At 39.9% G+C, this 22,973-nt stretch overlaps 1 protein-coding gene across 1 annotated transcript in view; it reads right to left on the bottom strand.

Annotated features, from left to right (window-relative positions):
• The window catches only part of LOC129767598 (citron rho-interacting kinase), a 42,647-nt gene extending 20,333 nt beyond the window's left edge, over window positions 1-22,314 (bottom strand). The window contains exons 1-4 of the mRNA XM_055768639.1: window positions 21,919-22,314; window positions 20,883-20,980; window positions 20,676-20,822; window positions 6,923-8,766 (exon numbers count right to left, since the gene is read on the bottom strand). Of these exons, the coding sequence (XP_055624614.1) occupies window positions 6,923-8,766; window positions 20,676-20,822; window positions 20,883-20,980; window positions 21,919-22,150 (2,321 nt within the window). The 5' untranslated portion in view covers window positions 22,151-22,314. The remainder of the gene's footprint in view (window positions 1-6,922; window positions 8,767-20,675; window positions 20,823-20,882; window positions 20,981-21,918) is intronic.
• Between the last annotated feature and the right edge of the window lie 659 nt (window positions 22,315-22,973).

The following is a 22,973-nucleotide window of genomic DNA, read 5'->3' as shown; positions in this document are numbered from 1 at the left end:
TATGACCGTTTTGAACACTGGGGAAACAACACGTGTTCCTAAACCTCCTGCTAACCCAAGTTCTCTTGACCTCTCGCTTTGCTCGAATTCACTATCGTTAGATTGCAAGTGGAATGTAATCCAGGACCCCAACGGCAGTGATCACTTGCCAATCAAAATTTCCATCACCATTGGGTCGAATTCTTCTGAATCTATAAACGTGGCATATGACCTCACAAGACACATTGACTGGAAAAAATATGCGGACGCGATTACTCTAGCCATCAATTCCAGAGATGGTTTACCTCCATTGGAGGAGTATAACTTCCTTTCTCGTTTGATCCATGACAGCGCGGTTCGCGCTCAAACGAAGCCCATCCCAGGTTCCTCCATTCGCCGAAGGCCTCCCAATCCGTGGTGGGATAGCCAATGTTCAAAGCTTTATGTAGAAAAATCGAATGCATTTAAAGCTTTTCGGAAACGAGGAACCATTGACAATTTTCAAACGTATTTAGACCTTGAAAATCAATTTAAAAACTTGATCAAAGGTAAGAAACGTGCTTATTGGCGAAATTTCGTGGGAGGTTTGTCACGAGAAACGTTAAAGAAAAAATTATGGAAAGTGGCTCGAAACATGAGAAATCGCTCTTCATCGAATGAAAGCGAGGAACATTCACATCGATGGATTTTTAATTTTGCACGAAAGGTTTGTCCCGATTTCGCTCCCGTGCAAAGAATTGTTCGAGATGTCCGGGCTAACTGCGGTTGGATGGTTCTGGCTAAGCAGACTGTGGAAATTGAGAAACACAAGTTTTTGGAGTCCAAATTTTCTCTTTATATTTCACTCATTACACAACATTTGGTAATCACTTTGTCGTTGGCGGTTAGGAAAATAACTGGGAACATGAATCACGTTTTGCGCTGCTTTTATGTTTGTCGAAAGTTGGTGGAGTGATCGTCCTGTGGGCTCCACTCGGCTCGCTCGAGTGCTGTTCGTTTGCAATGTTGCTACTTAATTCATCTCGCTCTCGCACGTTGCGGGGTGATACGATGGAATGAAATGGAGAGCAATTGTTTCGGGTAGTGAATGGAAAATTTCTGTTGCTGACAAAATGGAGGATTTTAATTTATTTGTCCTGACATGTCAGAACACGTAAGCGCTCGCTACACGTGGCGCGAACACGAGATATACCACAAGATAGGTGCGATCTTGATTCCGAGTTTTCGATGGTAGAATTCTCTCTTGCTCTCCTTTCTTGTAACAATTCGGCTCCAGGATCGGATAGAATTAAGTTCAACTTGTTGAAAAACCTCCCTGATGTGGCCAAACATCGCTTGTTGAATTTATTCAATAAGTTTCTGGAGCATAATGTTGTTCCGGATGATTGGAGACAAGTACGAGTTATAGCTATTCAAAAACCCGGTAAACCCGCGTCCGACTTCAATTCGTACCGCCCAATAGCAATGCTGTCTTGTATACGGAAATTGTTGGAGAAAATGATCTTGTTTCGCCTTGATCAATGGGTTGAAACGAATGGGCTACTTTCAGATACACAATATGGGTTCCGCAAGGGCAAGGGGACGAATGATTGTCTTGCGTTGCTTTCTTCAGAAATTCAAATGGCTTACGCCGAAAAAAAAACAAATGGCTTCAGTATTCTTGGACATAAAGGGGGCCTTCGATTTCGTGATTACACTCTCGGGGTCTGCCACCTCTATTGAATAATATGTTATATAACTTGCTTTGTGAGAAACATTTGAACTTTTCTCACGGAGATTCGGCAGTAAGTCGGGTCTCTTACATGGTCCTCCCCCAGGGCTCATGTTTAAGCCCCCTTTTGTACAACTTCTATGTAAGCGACATCGACAATTGCCTTACACAAAATTGCAACCTAAGACAACTTGCAGATGATGGAGTGGTGTCTGTCGTAGGATCAAACGAAACCGACCTGCAAGGACCCTTACAAGATACTTTGAACAAATTTTCAACCTGGGCCATTGGGCTAGGGATCGAATTCTCCACGGAGAAAACAGAGATGGTGGTTTTTTCTAGGAAGCATAGACCAGCAAAACCAAAGCTTCAACTTTTGGGTAAACCGATCACTCATGCTATGTCATTCAAGTATCTTGGGGTCTGGTTCAACTCCAAATGTACTTGGGGGGCCCATATTAGGTATCTGAGTAAAAAATGCCAACAAAGAATAAACTTTCTCCGTACAATTACCGGCACCTGGTGGGGAGCCCATCCCGAAGATCTTATAATGTTGTATCGAACAACTATTCTCTCAGTGATGGAGTATGGCAGTTTCTGTTTTCAATCAGCTGCAAAAACACACCTCATTAAACTCGAGCGAATTCAGTATCTTTGTCTCCGTATCGCGTTGGGATGTATGCCCTCAACGCATACCATGAGTCTCGAGGTTTTGGCAGGCCTACTCCCACTAAAAGATCGCTTCAATTTATTATCTCTTCGGTTCTTCATCCGGTGTAAGGTCATGAACCCATTGGTGATCGGAAATTTTGAGCAGCTGATCGAGTTAAATTTTCACTCCGGATTCATGAGTTCATATAATGAATTCATCTCCATGCAGGTTGATCCTTCTTCGTATATTCCCAACCGTGTTTGTTTCCCTGACTACATCAATTCCTCTGTGCAATTTGATCTGTCCATGAAGCAAGATATCCATGGATATTCAGATTACCAACGATCGAGGATCGCTCCAACGATCTTCGATGAAAAGTATGGGGGTATCAATTGTGATAATATGTACTTTACTGATGGGTCCACTATAAATGAGTCCACAGGATTTGGAGTGTTCAACGAATTTTTTAGCACCTCACACAGTCTTCAGAATCCTTGCTCAGTGTATATTGCTGAATTGGCAGCAATTCATTGGGAGCTGGACAGCGTCGCTTCACGACCTGTTGAACACTATTACATTGTAACGGATAGTCTTAGCTCTGTCGAAGCTATCCGTTCAGTGAGGCCGGAAAAGCATTCGCCGTACTTCCTTGAGAGAATACGAGAAATTTTGAGTGCTTTATCCAGACGCTGTTATGTCATTACCTTTATCTGGGTCCCTTCACATTGCTCCATTCCGGGTAATGAGAGGGCTGACTCATTAGCAAAGGTAGGTGCAATTGAAGGCGATATTTATCAGCGTCAAATCGTCTTCAATGAATTTTATTCTTTAGTCCGCAAAAATACCATCGCTAACTGACAACGCAAGTGGAATGAAGATGAATTGGGCCGGTGGTTTCACTCGATTATCCCTAAGGTTAGCCTCAAACCGTGGTTCAAAAGTCTGGACTTGAGTCGGGACTTTTTTCGCACCTTCTCCCGACTCATGTCCAATCACTGTTCGTTAGATGCGCTACTCTTTCGTTTCAATCTTGCCAGCAACAATCAATCTCTATCACGACATCGAGCATGTTGTTTGGTCGTGCGAGGTGTATCTTGTCGCCAGATCGAATTTAGAAAACTCCCTTCGGGCCCGAGGAAGACAGCCCAATGTGCCGGTGAGAGATGTGTTGGCTCGGTTAGACCTTGATTACATGACCCAAATATATGTTTTCCTTAAAACTATCGATCTTCGTGTGTGATTGTCCCTATGTCTTCATACCCTCCTTTTCATCCATTGCGAGCGATTGCCCCCCTTGGTATAAACAATAAAATAAGTTGAAATGTAAATATACAATAGATATACGAATAGATTTAAGAATTGAGTGTGATTATCAACATTGTAACAATTCCCTTATATCCCATCCCTTTCCTGAAAGAATATATCACCCTTCTAAACTCAAGTAAACCGCGAGTAATCGGTTTTCCACCTTACTAACCATAGTGTTAGGAAAATTGTATATGTATAGTTTTAAAAAATACATTTAAGAATTTGGCTCCTTTAAACTAATGTAACTGAGCCTGTAAAAATAAACGATTTATAAAAAAAAAAGAAATGATAATCGTGTCGATTATCGACACGTTTCTCCGATAGCGAGGGAGTCAATTTTTACACAGGTAATCCGTCTCTTAGATTTGTCCTAAAGCAAGGGTTAGGTCAGGGAATGTTTTACAGATTTTATAAACACGACGGAGAAAACTGGCTCTGAATTGGCTAATGATATTCTGCAAAAGCTGGAACAAGTTAGATTAATATAGGGGGAGTGGGGGCATAGTGGTCACCCTAAGGAATATGCCCATTTCCAGCGCCCACATACCGATTTAATTTCCGTTTCTCAAAGAATATTGTAGTTCAACTCATTGTTCTTCAAGATAGCAAACGACTTTTACTATAGAAATTCAAACTAGAACACTTTTCATCATTAGAAAAAAAGGTGAAAAATCGAACTTTTTTTTTGCTTGGAGGTAAAGTGGTCACCTAGTGGGGGCAAAGTGGTCACCCGCCCATATCAAGCTAAATGGGATAGATTTATGCGTTTTTTTCGTCCAAATTTGTTCAAATCATATTTGTTATAGTAGGTACATGCATGAAATGAGCATGGCCTATTCACCTCGAGTCTCAATTTAATTTTAATCTCGCACACAAAAGCGTAGTAGGAAACATATAACGTTCCGCATAATGAGGCTTGGTTTAGTTGGAGTGGCATATTTAACCAGGCCATCCACAAAAGGATTTTCTTCGAGAGCAGAAGAACATTGTAAGTTGTTATTCACCTATGACCACTTTTCCCCCAAACATGAAAATAATTTCTATGCTAATAAATCGCTGAGATTAAACAAAATATCTGTTCACCTCTCCTAGAATATGTGAACAGTCGTCCAAACTGATGATTTGTCCAACATATCAGATTGAATAAACTAAATTTCACGAGAAATTCCTTAGATACCATGCGCACAGAACTACGGCCGAATGGCTATCGAGAGAGTAATTTCTGTTTTTATTTGTATTTTGACATGCGACAGCTCTACTGAAGTACAGGGTGACTCAAAAGTCATTAAATTCTTCAAACATAAGGTGACTATCAATACGGCATCTATAGTCAATAGTTATACTACCAAACAAGCAGGTGACCACTTTGCCCCCACTACCCCTAGCTGACTGTCGTGGCCTGTGCTGCCCACAGTTTGAATCTCGTCAGAGTACACGCGAATAGTATTTCACCTACAATAGTAACGTTCTTTGTAACTGTACAAGAAATGTTCATATATTTCAGCAGTTCAACTACACGTTGGAGTGTACTTATTGAGTCTTTGGGAGTATCGTTGAAAGGGCATTCCGATATAAGATGATCGACAAAACTGCAAGGGGTATTAGCGTTGAAAAAGTGAATTAATCGTTGCAATTAAAAGGCATGATCTTAGACGTAGCAAGTAAACTCCTTAAGGCCTTGCATCATTCGAGGAGATGAAGAAGGAAGCATCTTATCGTGCCATTCAATACGCAAATGCAAAGGGTATTCAACTCGATATCCCTGATAATTTCAAAGTTACTCGACCCCGAAAGTAGTATTTTTCAGTATTTTTCAGACTTTGGTACAGGGGAACTTGTCAAAGGCGGAAGTGTTCAAGACGCAGATGAAGGATTTATTCCCTGACCTGAACTCTCCGACGCCTTTAGGCATCTTGAACATTATTCTTAGATATTCTCTCGAAGCAATTTATCCCAACATCGAGACGGCGCTACGAATTTTCCTGATGCTTTCAGTTACAGTGGTATCGTGCGAACGCAGTTACATTTTCAGATTTGACTACAGAATAAGAGAGACTGGTAATGATACTATTAGCCTTCTAAATACGAATAAACTGCTCAAAGTGAACATTGGTATAAGTAAGTAGTTTTCTCAAAATATCACAATCTCAAAACTAGTAAAATAAATCAGAAAAAAGCGGTATTTTTGGGGCGCCATTTTCATAGTTTGCCGGGCACTGTCTACCCTCACTACGTCGCTGTACGCTATATTTGGCAACGTCTTTATGTTCTATGTTGGAAATGACATGGATCCCCGAAAAAAAACTTTTACTTTGGCGTCTCTTCATCCGCATATTTTTTAACAACTTCATTGATGGTAGTCGCTTTGAATCAGCTGTAGGCTGTAAGAAGGGTAGTTAATTCCATGAAGCCAGTCTATTTCAGTGATCGCCCCGTAATAAGCGCGATGCCGTTCGTTACAGTTGATTTAAAATAAAATTCAATATATATTATACTAGCTGACCCGGCCAACATTGTTCTGCCATATAATTTATTTCTAGAGAATATTTTGGTTGGTAAAAATAACGAGAGAGTTTGTATGTCATCGTTCAGATCTGTAAAATTGATCTAAATGATGATTTTCACAGCGAAACATACATATGCGTACCTCTTATATTCGAATTTTACCTTTTTATTTTAAATATCTATAAATGCATAGTCAATTTTTTAGAATTTTTCCAATCATCTCAAATATTTTCCAAAGTACTCTATCATTCTAATTTGGGTGAAGACAAACTCACAAAATATATGGACGGCGTAGATCTGATCAGCCATTCTCCCTTGATGATGAGTTATACGTACGTGGGAAAAACTCTCTTTTATAATCAAGATAAACATGTTAAGTTTCGCGGTTTCAATTACTTATGATGTACTGATTTAAAGGTTTGATGCTGAACACGTTTAATCACGCTGTGACAAACGAATCTAATGACGTAAATCCAATTCAAAAATCAGTACAAGTCTCAGTATCCAAGTTTCACAGAAACTTCAAGTGAAACCTTATTTCACCCAAATGAACTTGTTTTCCTAACATAGGAAAATGGACTCACATAACTCCATGTAATTATGAAACATAAACCTCATCCCCTCAATTTACTAGTCATCTTTGATAATAGCTTCCATTTGCTCTCACCTACCATTCTGTGCAACACGTGTCCTGAGTTCAGGGAAGCAAGAAGTGTACGTATGGATGAAAGAATAGAACGAGTTCAAAAAGGAGGAAACTAACTTACCTTGCTTTGATTAAATCATTCCGCAATTGTTCCTCTACTTGAGCGGTCAGCTCTTGCAGGCTAGAGCTCGCACTTCTAAACTCTTGTTCGGTAGCATGACTCAGCGAACTTCTGCGGCTCGTATTCGCACTGCTAGTAACACTCTGCTCCTGAAGCTTACAAATTTCTTTCTGCAGATCCTCACACTTCCGCTGCATCGCTTCACTCATCTTGTCGGAGACTTCCTTTGCCTCTTCCAGCTGAACTGTCATTCTTCGCTTTAAATTATCCACAAATTTCATGTGTGATTGTTCGGTATTTATGACGTTGTGTTCGTTTTCTTGCATACGCGAGCGCAGTTCACGGTTTTCTTCCTCTCCCTTAACCCGCAAATCCTTTTCCATTTTCCACTTTTGTTTCAGCTCCAGCAGCTTCGTTTCGTACGCCGCAATCAACTGCTGATGGTTACGATCGTAGTCCTCCTTATCCACCATCAATTGATCTTTCGATTTTTTCACCAGCTCCTTGTAGTTCTCGATCATCGTCTGCAGCTGAATGCACTCATCAACCTTCGAACGAAGATCACTGGCCTGCGCGCGGAACTTCTCATTCAAGCTAATAATTTCCGTACGCCTATCGGCGATCTGTTTTTCGTAGTTTTGATCGGAGGTTTGCTTAGCCTTTTCCCACTTTTTGTACGTTTGCTTGAGCACATCCGCAATCGTTGCGTCATTTTTCAGCCGTTGCTCCTCTTCGATCTTCAATCTGTTGCGTAGCGTTTTTATATCGGTTTTTGCCGCGGCTAATTCGGCTGTCTTATTCTTTAGGAGTTCCTGCAGATTTTCCAATTCTTTTTTGGTCTCACCAAAAATTTTACTTTGAGCGTTCATTGTCGCAATGCGACGATCTTTTTCCAGCAGCTCTCGCTGTAAATGGTGAATCTCTGCATTGTGCTCTTTGATTAGTCGATCCTGATCCTTGATTCTCTGCGACAATCTCGTCGTTGCCATGTGTTCGTCTGTGTCACGATATTTGCCGGCTGGATCAGGTTCTTCATAAACATATGTATAACCTAGGAAAGGCAAATTTTGGCCGCTGAAATCATTCACCTTGTTGATCGGATAGGTTGGTTTGCTGGTGAAGGCATTTCTCTTGAACGATTTATCAACATCTTCGAAATTAGAGATGTCATCATCGCTACTAACGTTGGGAATTATGGGCGGAATGCGGTATCGCAGCTTCTCCCAGTTGATATCACTGAAGAATGGGTGCCTTCGGATTTCCGCATAACTTATTCGGTTGGACGCTTTCGTAACCAGCCTATCGATAAGATCTCGATAATGGGAAGACACAGAAACGTGCGCCGGATATTGCAACTTTGCTATGTGCCGCCCATCGCAATGGGCCAAAATCTTCGAATAGGTTTCATTCACATTCTCATCGTGGAACGGTGTCGCTTCCGTTACGAGCTCATATCCAATAATCCCCATTGACCAGAAGTCACACGTGACATCGTGATTGCCGGTGTACGATTTCGATGCCGTCGAGAGCGTTTGCAGCAACTCGGGTGCGATGTAATCCGGAGTTCCTACGGGTGTCATGCTGGTTACACTACCGTCCTTATTGAGTGATGTGGCGTTTCCAAAATCTGCCAACTTTAGATGACCAAAACGATCCAGCAAAATATTTTCCGGTTTGATGTCTCTGTGGACGAAACCGAGGTTGTGTAGCGAATGTAGCGCTTCCGTCAGTTCAGCGAGGTAAAACTGGGCAAGCTCTTCGTCGAAGACTCCAACGCGGATCATCAAACTCAGCAAATCACCACCCGGCAGATATTCCATGACCAGGTACAGACATTCTTGGTCCTGCAAAGAGAGAAACGATGTGATTAGTGTGAATGTATTCGTAGGGCTAAGTCTTTAATGTCTATATAGGAGGTCACTCTACGGAAAATTTAACGAAAAATTTAGGGATTTCAAATGCAGATTACGCAAAATTGTTATTGTGATGTTTTGCTTTAATCAGTAGAGTGGAGTAGTAAATTTTCAAATTTTTGAATGAATGTAATAGCACGCATCAGTGATTGATGATATTATTCAATGGAAAAGTTTAAGGATCTGTGCCTGAGGGCACGAACAAAAACTCAACGTAGGACTGAGATTGTTCGAAAAATGTTTTTGAATTTAATTCTCATAAATGTTCAGAAATTTGTAGATTTGGCTCATCTAATATTTCAAGTGGTAGCTCTGAAAAAAGGCTTTTGTTTACATGGATTGGTATTCTACAAACGAGTTGTAAGAGTTGAAGTGATTTAAAAACCTCGTAACCAATTAACAATTAGATTTGAGGAAGTTAAACGGGAATAAAGACGTAGTCCTACGTCCAAAATATTACCATGATCCATGCAATAGACTCTGTCTTTAGTTTTTTTTCCATTTTGGATGGGAAAAGGCTGCTAATTTTAGTAACGATATTCCATTAACTCAAGAGCAACGGTTGAGATTTCATGAAGTGCCTTTCGCAGGCTTTCGGCAACCCTCCACCGATGTCAGAATCAAATGGAGCAGATCGCGTTTTGTTGATAAAGTAAAATATGTAATATAAAATCGTGTTCATGGACCACTCTTTGAACTTATGTGGATCACATTATATTGTAGAATCCACAGTATGTGACATTTTTTGAACTGTTTACTCTTTTTTCGCAGTTTCAACTCATCACTGGGATGCTTCCGACCCACATAGGTGTGATTACAAAAAGGTTGTCGCAAACTCGATTTATGCGGACTACGATGGGCTGTTCAAAGCAAAGTTTCGTGACATCCTGCCGAAGGCTTAAATAATAGATAGAGTGAGTACATGTAACAGCGTCAGTTCACATGAACCAACGTGAGTCTCAACGTGGTAAATGGATCGGATTTGTAGTTGATTGAAATTGAATGTACTAATGTCAATTGATATATATTGTGTTTAGAAAATTTTCTGCTCTTATTTCGAGACGCGTGAAGATATTGTGCGTGTGTTTCTTGTTCGTTTCGACTATTTTTTCATTGAAAAACGTTGAAGATTTGAGAGAGGTGACACCTAAGACAACCGCCCCGGGTGTCACCCGGTCACGCTAGGTCTCTGTATCAGTATTATAGTAACTTTCAACCATATCGGACAACGGCCTTACTTCTATTCCGAAGGAAGAATGTCGAAAGTGAGAATTGAACTCGTAACCTTAAACGTGAGAGGTACAGAGGTTAACCATCACGCCAGATCGCCTCCTATATTACGATATGTGTTACACATTAGACAGGAAATTTATTCAGCAATTTTTTAGATTATAACACAAACAGTGAAGACAGTAGTCCACAATTTAGTACCGTTCACGAACGGTACGAATAAATTAGTTCACCAAAAAATTGAACGGACTGTCGTTCTTTTTTAAAAACATTTTTTAAGTAAATTCCAAAAAAAAAGAATCCTGAATCACTATTCATTTTATAGCAGCAGTCGTAGTAGGTGTATTTGAAATCTTTTGACAGCAGAGTATTTGGAAGCTCTGAATCTTTCAAAGGAAAAAAATGATCCGTTTTGTTTTAAAAAAGTTGGGCAAGATGGAAGCCGAGAGAATTTTAAGCACCGACATAAAAATCCACCGAGACTACTAAAAACGCGAAATCGCTCAAAGCGGCTAAATCGCTAAATCGAGTGCTCCCGTGCCCGAGTGGTTAGTGTCCCACATTATCATCCCGGGCGTTCGGGTTCGATTGCCGTTCTGGCCGGGGTGATTTTTCGTCAAAGAATTTTCTTCCGACTTGCACTGTTATCATCAAGGTTGCCATAGTAAAATCTGTGTTTTTGGTCTCAAAAAATCTTGTTATCTATGTTTTTTCTCAGAAAATCTGTATCGTAATCTGCATTAACACTTTGTGGTCGTTTGTCTGCTCTCAGTATACTAATACTAATATTATAATTTATGCAACAATGTATCAGTTCACACTTTTTCTAAACGAATGTTAATGTCTTGTGAACATGTTCACGAATCAAAACGGTGCTACTATCCTACTATACTATCCGTGCTCGAGGAAAGGATTAATGGAAACTCCATGTATTGCGGCACTGTGTAGATGTAAAGAGCATTGTTCTGTACGTTCAAACAAAAAGATAAAAGTCGAAACACGCCAAACTAATTATTTTTGTGATACATGTGAAAGATATCACGCGAAGAAGAATATAGCAAATATTTTTTAAACATAAACATAAAAACATTGTTTGATAATTACTTTTCAGAAGTTTACAAAAAATAAATGAATCTTATTTATCTTTCAAAATGTTACAAAGTTATGCATCACTGTTTTCACAATTAAAAATAATTGCGACCAGTACGACACACATGTAGAAATTTAATACGACCTCAAAGGGTTAAATTTATAAGTTCAATTTTGAAGCATAATCTTAGCTTTGGTACCATTGGTTGGCATAGTTATTATGAATTTGACGATGTTGATGGTTTCCACGTGAAAATTCGCATTCACTGTGCTTTAGTAGTTTTTTTTCCAAAATATATATTTTTATCAAGGCTCATATGGTGTTAGCCTCACAGGGCCGGGAGTTCAATACTTTGACAATTTTTCTTATTATCTATGTTAATAATATATAACCGATTACTCGCGGTTGGCTCGAGGTTAGTATTACAAGTGTTTTCGTAATTCGGATGTTGCTGTCTCCAATGCTCTGTACGTGTGCCCGACACGGGATACTTCCTATTGGGATGCAGCTGACCCTTAATCAGCAACGCCCCCCTAGTCTGTACCTCATATCTAGCGTGGTGCGTCTTTCTCGACTCGAGGAATCCAGGATAAAATGGTCACTAACCGGTGCTTTAGTAGATGAACTGTGTTATATATTTATTGTAAAGCTAGCCGAAAACGCAGATTTTTGCATCTTTCCGCCTTAGATTGAACATGAGAAAGCAGTGTTACACGCTACATATGAATGCAAGATGTATCTCATTCAGATTGATTCGAATGCTATATGAATGAAATTGGAGAGTTGTTTTGAAAAATCTGTGAATCTGTATGAAAACCAAAATAATCTGTAGTCTGTATCTACAGATTCTTGGTTTCAAAAAGTCTAAAAAATCTGTATAAATACAGATTATTCTGTAGATATGGTAAGCCTGGTGGACATGCGTATTCTAGAGCTTGCCACTCAAGAATACATTCGAGGCGTGTTAGTCGGCATAGAAATCTTAACTAAGTACTACTAATAAAAATGACGCAAGTAATACTTACGCTGAGAAGGCAAGAGAGGGGGAAATCGACCGTGTATGATGTGCTGAAACGTATCCGTGAACGTACAACTATAGTGAAAATGGATCAGAGGACGTGTCGTAGTAACTACGACGATCTAACCAACGGTCGAAAACTGAGGTTGAACGTATTGAGAACAATTAAGGCAAACCCGGGACTCTCGGACTACGACATCGCTAAAAACACAACTCTAACCATTGTCCATTATAAGTGCATTCGGTGAATCCGTATGCTACAGACTATCGTAATTTCCGTACCAACAAGCAAGCATACACTGAAGCAAAAAACGCGATCGAAAGTTGTACAACATGGTTTTGACGAAGTACGTAGGCCTGGAATTCTATAAGGCCACTGACAGAGGAGATGTTCCCAGCAAATTTAAGTTCGTTTTCGCTGATAAATTTGCCAACAAGTTATTGATTTGTCAAGGGATCTGCAGCTGTAGACAGAAACCCAAGACTCTCATCACAAACAGGATACTGAACTCGAAAATTATAGCGAAGGATGCATGCAAAAACGTCTCCTTCCGTTTATTAAGAAGCTCACGAAGAATCGTGAAGTTTTGGTCAAATATGAGGTACTCTCTGAGGTTTACCAACAGAGAGCACAAACTCTGATGGAGGATATCCGAAGAAAAGTACGAAAGTTCATCAAAATTGTAACGGAATATATTTTTCAATATATAAAAAGAACAATAAGCTATTTGCATTTTGATACAAACGTTTTTGTTGTATCTTTAACCAATGTTTTAAATGTTCCAAGTAGGATTGGGCGATCTTGGATCGATATTTAGAAGATCGATCTTTTCCTCTCTGATTTTAGGTTTTTTGGATCGATTCTCTGTATTCCGAAAAATCGATATTGTCTTATCGATTTTTCCGATCCTTTTGTTCGTAGAAAATTGTTTGCAAATTTATTTTTCAATGAACATTGATTTTTATTTCACCAAACCAAACCTCCCACGCTAAATGTCATGAGTTCAATTATCACTCCCGATATCCTTCCAAAAATGGAAGTAAAGTGATGAACCGGCCAAAAGTGTTTAAAGTCACTATTATTATTATTATTATTATTATTATTATTATTATTTGTTTTATTTCATCCAACGTTTATAGTCTAAATGAAGAGTACTTAATTCTAATTTCTTCGTAGCCTTGTGCGAAACTGAGCTGAGTTCTCATTAAAATCAAACATATAAAATACGGCATTAAAATGACGCATGATCGCTCGTATTGGTTCATTACCACTGTAGTCCTGTCTCCATCGTGGCAGGCGAAAGAATTCGAAGGTCCTAAGTGCGTAGCCAGGAACGTTTATGTCCACTAGGGCCAGAAGGTTTGGAGCGTCGAATTCGGCGTTCAGCAGCTTAGCAGCAAAAACAGCTTTCGCATTCTTCCTCCTTTGTTCTAGTGTTTCCAGTCCTAGTAACTGGCATCTGTCCTGGTAGGGCGGCAGATTGACCGGATCGTTCCACGGCAAGTTGCGAAGCGCAAATCTCACAAATTTTCGCTGAATGGCCTCTATGCGATCGGTTGCGGTACTGTGATACGGATCCCAGATAATCGAACCCGTCTCAAGAATGGGACGAACCAGACTGACATACAGCGATTTCAGTGTGTAGGGATCTTTGAACTCTTTCGTCACCTTTCCAATAAAACCAAGCTGTCGTCGTGCCTTCGCAATTACTTCTGAATGATGGTTTCTGAATGTTAAGCTCGAGTCCAAAGTAATTCCGAGATCGCGCACCGTCTGCACACGCGTTAAGGGTGTTCCATTGATAACGTATTCGAATAGCAGGGGAACTTTCTTGCGATGGAAGCTGATGATGTTGCACTTTGGAACGCTGAGGGTCATGTTGTTGGCACGGCACCACAGTGCAAACGTGTCCAGTAGCTCCTGAAGCCGGCGACAATCATCTTCGTTATCAATGATCACGAAAATTTTTGTGTCGTCAGCGTATATAAGATAGCACCCGTTCTCCAGAAGTAAAGTTGCGTCATTCATGTAGAGCGAGAATAGCAGAGGGCCAAGATTGCTTCCCTGAGGCACTCCTGAGGGATTACAGAACCAGTCTGAAGTTGATGATCCAACCTTGACCGCAAGAGCTCTATTACAGAGATACGACTCCAGCCATTGAACAAAATTTCTAGACGAGCCCATTTTACGCAGTTTACGGAGAAGAATTGAGTGGTCAACACGATCAAAGGCTGCTTTCAAGTCGGTGTAGATTGTGTCCACTTGTTTACGCTGTCCAATATTTCTGAGACAGATCGAAGTAAACTCAGTAACATTTGTGGTTACACTCCTTCCGGGATAGAAACCATGCTGGTTTGTAGAAATGTGTCCTTTCGTTCTGTTGAACATAAAGTTGGAAACAATGATCTCCAGCAATTTTGAACATGCACAAAGAGACGTGATTCCACGGTAGCATCTGACATCTGTTTTGCTTCCCTTCTTGTGGACAGGAAACATGTAGGAAGATTTCCAGTCAGTCGGGAATTTGGTCAACGACATGGACAAGTTGAATATGCGCAGCAATGGTTTCATAAGTTGGACAGAGCATTTTTTAATAACACATGCAGGTATTCCATCTGGGCCGGGACTATTCGACGATTTTAGTTTCTTTACGGCTTTTACAAATTCTTCTGTTGATACCTCAAACGTATCCAGCTCAATCACGTCATATGGAGTGAAGTGCAGTGGGTCTACGGAATCTTCATTCGCTGGCGCAACTTCAAAAATAGAGCGGAAGAATTCGGCGAAAAGTTCACACTTCTCTGAACTAGTGTTTGCAACTTTTTGATTCAGATATAAGGAGATTGGAAGCCCAGTTTCCTTTCGTTTTGAGTTTACAAAATTCCAGAATGATTTTGGATTTCGTTTGAGGTTCCTTTCGATTGATTCAGAATATTTGCGGTAGAGTTGGTCGTTCAAATGCCTGTAACGGCGGCTAGCTATATGGAATACAATTTTATCTGGAAGAGAGCGAGATCTGCGGAAGGTCCTATGAGCGAGTTTGCTGCGTCGTTTCATTCTACGTAGTTCTTCGTTCGACCACGGCGGTTTCTGGGGTGGCCGGTTCGGCGGAACACATTGAGAAATTGCTAGACGAACAGATGCAGTGAATGTGTGGACCGCAGTATCAATATCGAGACAGTTCATTACAGAGGACCAGTCGATTTGATTTAATACAATAGACAACTGTGTGAAATCAGTTTTTGCGAAGTTATACCCTTGAAGATCGAAGACATCATTAGTATAACGCGTGGGAGAGCTGCAATTTAGGGTGACCATGAACGGCGGGTGGCATTCATCGATTGCAATGAGCGGGTCGTTCATACTGTCCAGCGTAAAAGCACCGTCTATTACTTCACTGACAAGTGAAAGGTCCAAAATGTTTCCGTATCGGTTAGGAAGACTATTGATTTGCCGCATATTGCAAGAATTAATACCGTCCAGTAGCACTGCTCCTGATCGACTAATTGTCGAGATAGCAACGTCTAGTGTGCAAAATGCGTTATCCGAACTGATCCATTTTAACCCTGGCAAGTTATAGTCACCAAAAACAATCATCATATCGTCTACGTTAGTCCTGGATGCGACTGACTCCAAACAATCAGTATGACGCCTCATAACCTGCACGTCGCTCGATTTATCCGGGGGGATGTATATGACACCAACAACAATTTTGCGATTTCCAATGGAAATACTAACCCACGCATGTTCTAGAAGAAGTTCGTTTACCTCGAAGGATGATGAAGGAATGTTCTTCCTGACTGCGATGAGAGCTCCACCGGAACGTTTCTTATCGCTAGTGAGCGTAGTACGGTCCCCTCGATATACGACGAAATTGTCGCCAAACAACATCCGGGATGGAATGACATCGTCGAGCCATGTTTCGGTGATTACAATGACGTCATATGGGGAAGCAGTAACGGCAGTCATGAAGTCCTCGATTTTGCTACGTAGTCCGCGAGCGTTCTGATAATAGAACGTCAGCCCAGGATTTTTCGAATTGTTAATGACGTTAGTAGTTGCAGGAGTAGATCTGGAAACGTTGGAACGATCAGGAGACGAAATATTCATATTGCATGCATATTTGCCTGAGAAGGATTGATGGGAGATCCCGTCACCAACCACGACCGAAGGGCCAGGACGACTTCGAAAGCAGGAACTATTAGAGGAAGAACTACCTGGAAGCACGACTTGGTCGGGTGGCTCAGGGACTCCCTTAGTGCTGTAGAAAATGCGTCCTGGATAAACATGACTACAGCTAGCAATAATGTCGTCTCCATCATGATTACCGTCGTGAAACTCAGTGTGAGCAATTTGCACGTTGGCGACGTCGTTGAGATTTGATGGATAATCAGGATTTTTGTCTGTTTGGAGTTGAACGTCACATGGTACCATGTTTGCACTGTAACACGAAGAGGGATCAAGCAGATGGATGTTACAGGAATGTGCATACTTGCCTGAGAGAGGTTGGAAGGAGATCCCTTCACCGACCACAACCGAAGGGCCAGGACGACTTTGAAAGCAGAAATTTTGATGGTGAGAACTACCTGGAAGCACGACTTGGTCGGGTGGTTCAGGGACTCCCTTAGTGCTAAGGGCAATGCATCCTGGGTTTAACCGATGACAGCTGATGGTGGTTTCCTTGCGGCAATTAATGGTGAGTCTGGATTCACAGTTGACAGCCTCCGAAATTTTTGTGGGCCATAATCTTCGAACTGACGGAACATTATTCCCTCCGGCCACGTCGTGGCATCAAGTGCTTTGCTCTTCAAAGCAGGATCGAGACCAACTTTGAATGAGACGAAAGACATGTTGCTGGTATCCGTCCCTCTGGCTACCAACTTCATCACGACAGGATCGCTGTCCATCTCCAAATTTGCTTTCACCATATCAGAAATTGCGTCATTCGTAACTACCGGTCGGATGCGCGACAAATAAAGCCAGAATTTGCTAGTCGGTTTTTCGCTGACAGGTACGGATATGATATCCGAGGTTAGCTGCTTCGAACCGGATTGGCACACAGATGATAGACGTACTGATTCAAATTCACGGGGTCGTTTGGCAGTACGTACCGACTCACTAGCGGTCGGCCATCTATTGTACTGTGGGGACTGCACCGTCAGTGCGGGCTTAGAAGAAATCTTCTTTATTTCCATTTGCAAATTGTTTATGGACTCCGAGAGCATAGTCAGTGGTGATTTTTCATCCGCAGTTTTAGTTATAGCTCGAAGATGCGAATTGTTGAACAAATCGGCGCATTTATCGCACATCCAATAGAGGTTTTTCCCATGAGTCGTAAAGTAATTCATGAGAGCGCGCGTCACGTTAGTGCAATTCATGTGGAACATGCAACCACAGTAACCATGGCATGTAACACGATCGAGGCCAGTAATAGGCCGGTTGCATTTGGCGCAATTATTTTCCATGCTTGATGAATGTGATGCAAAGCGCCTTACAGTAGACTACGATGTGCACGGTTAGCGTTCGATGAAAACTTGCACGCAACAATGCTTCGAAAGCGTAACAATAGGCCCAAAAGCTGTTGGCGAGGCGGTAGCGAGGAACTATAATACGAAAAAAAAATCTCGCCAAGAACCACATGAAAAAATTTCATATACATTGAACCCCTTTCGAGGTTTTCAAATTAGTGGTCGTAAATTTGGGAGAAGCAGTTTTGTAAGTTTGTTCAGTACAAAACAAGTGGCCACAAGTTATATTTACACCATCACATTCACTAAGCTGACAGTGAAAATTGTGACGAAATTGGATGGTAATATCAAGTCAAGCTGATGCGTTCTTTTCTAGGACTGGGACTACTACCAGTCTATATATATATATATATATATATATATATATATATATATATATATATATATATATATATATATATATATATATATATATATATATATATATATATATATATATATATATATATATATATATATATATATATATATATATATATATATATATATATAAATGGATTTCTGTCTGTCTGTCTGTCATTAAGAATCGGAAACTACCGAACCGATCAACATGAAAATCGGTATGAAGGGGTTTTTGGGGCCGGGGAAGGTTTTCGTGATAGTTTGAGACCCCTCCCCCCTCTCTAAGGGGGGCTGCCATAGAAATTAAACACAAATTTCTACATTACTCGGGAATTAATCAAGCAAATGAAACCAAATTAGGCATATTGAGATTTTAGGCTGCAATAAATGTTTCTGTGGTGGTGGTGGTGGAGAGTCTCCACACCATCCAGCCCCCCCCCCCTCTTCCCTTTCTAATGCGGATTGATCTTTGTTCGAAACTGGAAATAGAATTTGATGTAGAGATGGGCAAAACGGTTCATTTCAGTGAGCGGCTCAGAGCCGTGCGCTCAATGAAAAGAGCCGGTTCATTTGAGCGGCTCGACGGCTCTTTTCAAGAACTGGTTTATTCGGATATGTGAAGAATGGAAGACGTAAAAAATAAGGTTCAAAACAATAATCAGTGCAGAGAAAAGTAAAAATATTACTTCACTAAAAGTTTTCTCTTATATATTCCCATCACAATTATCTTCTTTTTTTTTATAAACATTATCTTTTCAATGTTATCTGATGAAAGTCTACTACATCTTTCACAGCAAACTTGTCCTGCTTTCGGAAAAACTTACTCATGGTACATATTACTGAAGTCGCCGGAATACATAATATTTTCAAAAAAAAAAAGATAGAGCCACGGAGCGATAGATTTCCTTTCATTCCACCAAAACGAAGAATCGCTTAGTCTCAGCAAATGTGGTTCCGCTAAATGTTTATCTACATTAGATGTTGCTGCAGCTTGTGGATCATGTGAGGATCGAAGATTACCAACCAATGCATCAAACTCCTCCCATACAGATGACAGCGCTTCATCACCAACGATTTGTGGTAGTTTCGTAGGTGTTTATTCTATGAATGTCATTTTTAGCATTCTTATCAACGACTGGTGTGCATAGTTGTACTTTTTGTTATATCCAAAACCTTGCTGCTTGAAGCGAGGATCTAGCAGTATTTTTAGGCTACCAATTCGTCTGACTCAAGATTTGTAGATCGCTTTACCAGCTTCGAAATCAATTCATACCGAGTTTTTTTTTATAATCCCTAACGTTTTTAAATATTTCGAATGGAATGTTTTCATGATTAACTGGATTATATTAGTCAAATCATTTCATTCGATACCCATATGTGGGTTGGATTTATCATAAATAACTGTGATTTACTAGTCAAGCCCGTTCATCTGATACCCATATGATGGGGTTTTCAGAAGAAATGTAGGCTGTCATTTCGTAACGGTCGCCATTTTGGGTTTACATTGTTCATGAATAATTGTGTTCTACTAGTCAAGTCCTTTCATTTGATACCCATATTATGAGGTTTTGGCAAAATATGTAGTCTGTCATTTTATAATGGCCTCCATCTTGGATTTCCATTTTACATAAATAACTGTGTCCTACTAGTCAAGTACTTTCATTAGATACCCATATTGTTTTGCAAAAAAATACATATTTCGCCATTTTGGGGTGGCGGCCATTTATGATTTTCATTTTTCATAAATAACTGTGATCTACTAGTCAAGTCCTTTCATTTGATACCCATATTGATGGGGCTTCGACGAAATTAGTTGTCTGCCATTTTGTAACGGTCGCCATCTTGGATTTACATTTTACATAAATAACTATGTTTTACTAGTCAAGTCCTTTCATTAGATACCCATATTGACGGGGATTTAAAAAAATACATATTTCGCCATTTTGGATTTGCATTTTTCATAAATCTGTGATCTACTAGGCAACAACACTTCTATAGAATGAGTAAATAAATTGGAAAAAATGCATTTGATTTTTCAAAGATCGATTCTTTGGTGCCGATTTAATTAGTGAATCAGTCCCTACACCGTTTAGAAATTCGATTCGTCAAAATCGATCTTTTTCTAAAGATCACCCAATCCTAGTTTCAAGCCTTTCAAGCGAAAACTTGTTCATACTGACTATCGTAAGTAAGTTTGGATAACAGAGAAATTTACAGAGAAAATTATTACATTCTTTGAACACAAACTACTGTGGCACAGGCAGGTACAATATTTTACCGCATATGCCATAAATGGAATCCCTCAAAAGTTCCATATAAAAACCCATCAACAATATACAACAAACGGAAATTATTGAAAGATGAAGCATCCGCTGGGATCAGATTACTACAGAATCCACACAAATTTACAAGAGAGCACTCATGGTTATAAGACATCTAATCTACATCAAACGGCGATATAATTATTACAACCCACCATTTTTTCGGATACAATAACACTTCTACAGTTAACAAATCTCACAAGGACTAAATCCTGTGCAAACTTTTTATCCCCATTGCAACAGTATTGAGCATGCCGATGCGTAAATGACTTAAGCTACGTGCGATTGAAGATAGAGCAGCAGAACCAACCTGGAATGCATACTGCAGCGGAGTGATCCAGTCCGATCGTCTTGCTGCCATGATGTCACGCTCTTCGTGGATCTGGGTGGAAGTGACTATCGCCTTGCGCATTTTCTTCATTGCATATACCTCGCCTGTTTTCTTCTCCGATACCAACTATAATAAACAGAAATAGTTGGAACTGAGCGCAGTTTAAACATTATAAAGGCATCTTACGTGGACCTCCCCGAAATAACCCTTCCCGATCAAATTCTTCACGTTGAAGTCGTTCACATTTACGCGCATTGTACGGGTTTCCTTAATGATGGGGCGATCTAGAATGAAAAAGGAGATACATTATGGAATGTGAACTCTGTCAATATGTTGTTATCGATTGTGGAATAATCCGCACCGTGGATCATCCGTTCGCGAATAATCGGGGTTCCACTGTACATCATTTTTCTCTCTGTGAGATTTCATGTTTGGAAATCAAATTTATATTATTAGAGTCGTTATTGAATTTGCAGCATTATTCCACGTGTAGAATAGCAAATTTGTTCACCAAAGTCCAAAGTCCTGATTAGTGAACTGTCTGTATTTGTCTAGAAAAAGTGTGCTTTAATATCTACTGTTCGGAATTTAAATCATTCGTCGAAACTTGATTCATATTACGAACACTACTCTAATACTAATTTTAATGAAGATTTCTTCGTTAATGATCTTCATTAATGACCGTTCATCGAAATAATAGTAGATTCTCACATTTTTCTAGCACTTAACATGAAAACAGCAAACCAAATATTTGAAATAACTGCAAAAACTGAAAAAAATGTTTGTTTTTACGGAATCAGCTAATGCAAACATTTTTTATTGCTTTTGACTGTCACTTTCTTTTAAATGTTAAAATTTAATAAAAATTTAAATTAAAAATTACAGGCTGATACCTGGAAATGATATCGTATGGAATTGTATACCTCAAAGAACGTCGAGGTTTTCATTATTAAATTATGCATAGCATAAAAGTTCAGAAAAGTTACTTTCTCAAATGAAGTGTTCAGAGTTTGAGTCTGCTCGAAATGAGTCAAAACGGTACATTGATTGTTGTTCCAACGCAATTCTCGAGAACTAGTGTTTGCCACAGATTTCACAACCCACTCATTTTCGTAAGAAATGTTATCCAGTAGTTTGGCTGAATTGTAAAATCTATTCTACCAGATTCAAATTACATATGTCATCAGCCCGCCAAAACACAGCGCTGCGATGTCTCACTTACATTTGTTTACAAAATCCGCAACGTTTTTATCCTTCTTTTTGATAACATCCTTACTGCACTCCTCATACAGCACAAACAGTGAATCCAGCAGACTCTCGCGGGATATACCATTCTCCAGCAACTCATCATTATCCTGATCCAGGCTGGAGGAAGATTCCGCTACCATTGCCGCACGACCAAGGATGAGATTGTTTAGACGCGCTGTGCGCGCACTTATCTTGCTGCTATCCATTTTGGTTGGCACAAATCACAACCCGCGTAAACCTAGAACTGGAAAGCAACCACTTTACGGGACATTTTACGAGTACATGTTAGAACAAGCCACAAAATGATTTAGAAACTCAGAATGTTTATCTCGCTTTTGCTCCACAAGCCACACGATAAAAACCGTTGCAGAAAGTGAACCTGTGTTGCCAGATCGTCGAACAAAAATGTTGAATCATTGACGTGCATTTTGCATAGACGGGTCTCAAAAATCGATGAAAAATATAAAGATGCTTTATCTGGCATCATTCATAAAAATTTTAATTAAAATTAAAACTCGCGAAAAAAAAATTGTTTGGCCATAAACATCCCAAATATGTTTCAAAAGTATCAGCCTTGTGTATTCCTTCAACTATAAAATTATTAAGTACGTAGCGGCTAAAACAAGACACTGATCCAATCGATTAGCATCTATCGACTGTAAAGCAAGTAACGTATCGCCGAGGCAGAACTCACCGGATGGTCATATGCGATTTGTTTTCCAGTATTGTTCGAGCCAGCGAGCGGCCAACAGCATTTATTGAAGCTGTGAGTTAATTTTAAAGTTTTCAAACTAGCATAATTTGAACTACATAAGAGTTTCTACAAAATCACGCGAACAAAAATTTCTACTAAAGTGTATATTGTTATATTTCGTTTTCACAATCGACATATGCATTAGATTCGATCGAATTTCAGGAATACAAATTTAAATCCGTTCGGGTAATTCTGACTCGATCGGATTCCAGTGACAGGTTTTTCAGAAGAGATTGAATTCGTCCAAATCCAAATCTCATTATCCACCGAGAAAA

Source organism: Toxorhynchites rutilus, chromosome 2 (genome assembly GCF_029784135.1).
Source record: "Toxorhynchites rutilus septentrionalis strain SRP chromosome 2, ASM2978413v1, whole genome shotgun sequence".
Classification (NCBI taxonomy): Eukaryota; Metazoa; Arthropoda; class Insecta; order Diptera; family Culicidae; genus Toxorhynchites; species Toxorhynchites rutilus.
The sequence above is the reverse complement of the archived record's forward strand: the minus strand, read 5'-3'. Positions and strand labels throughout refer to the sequence as shown.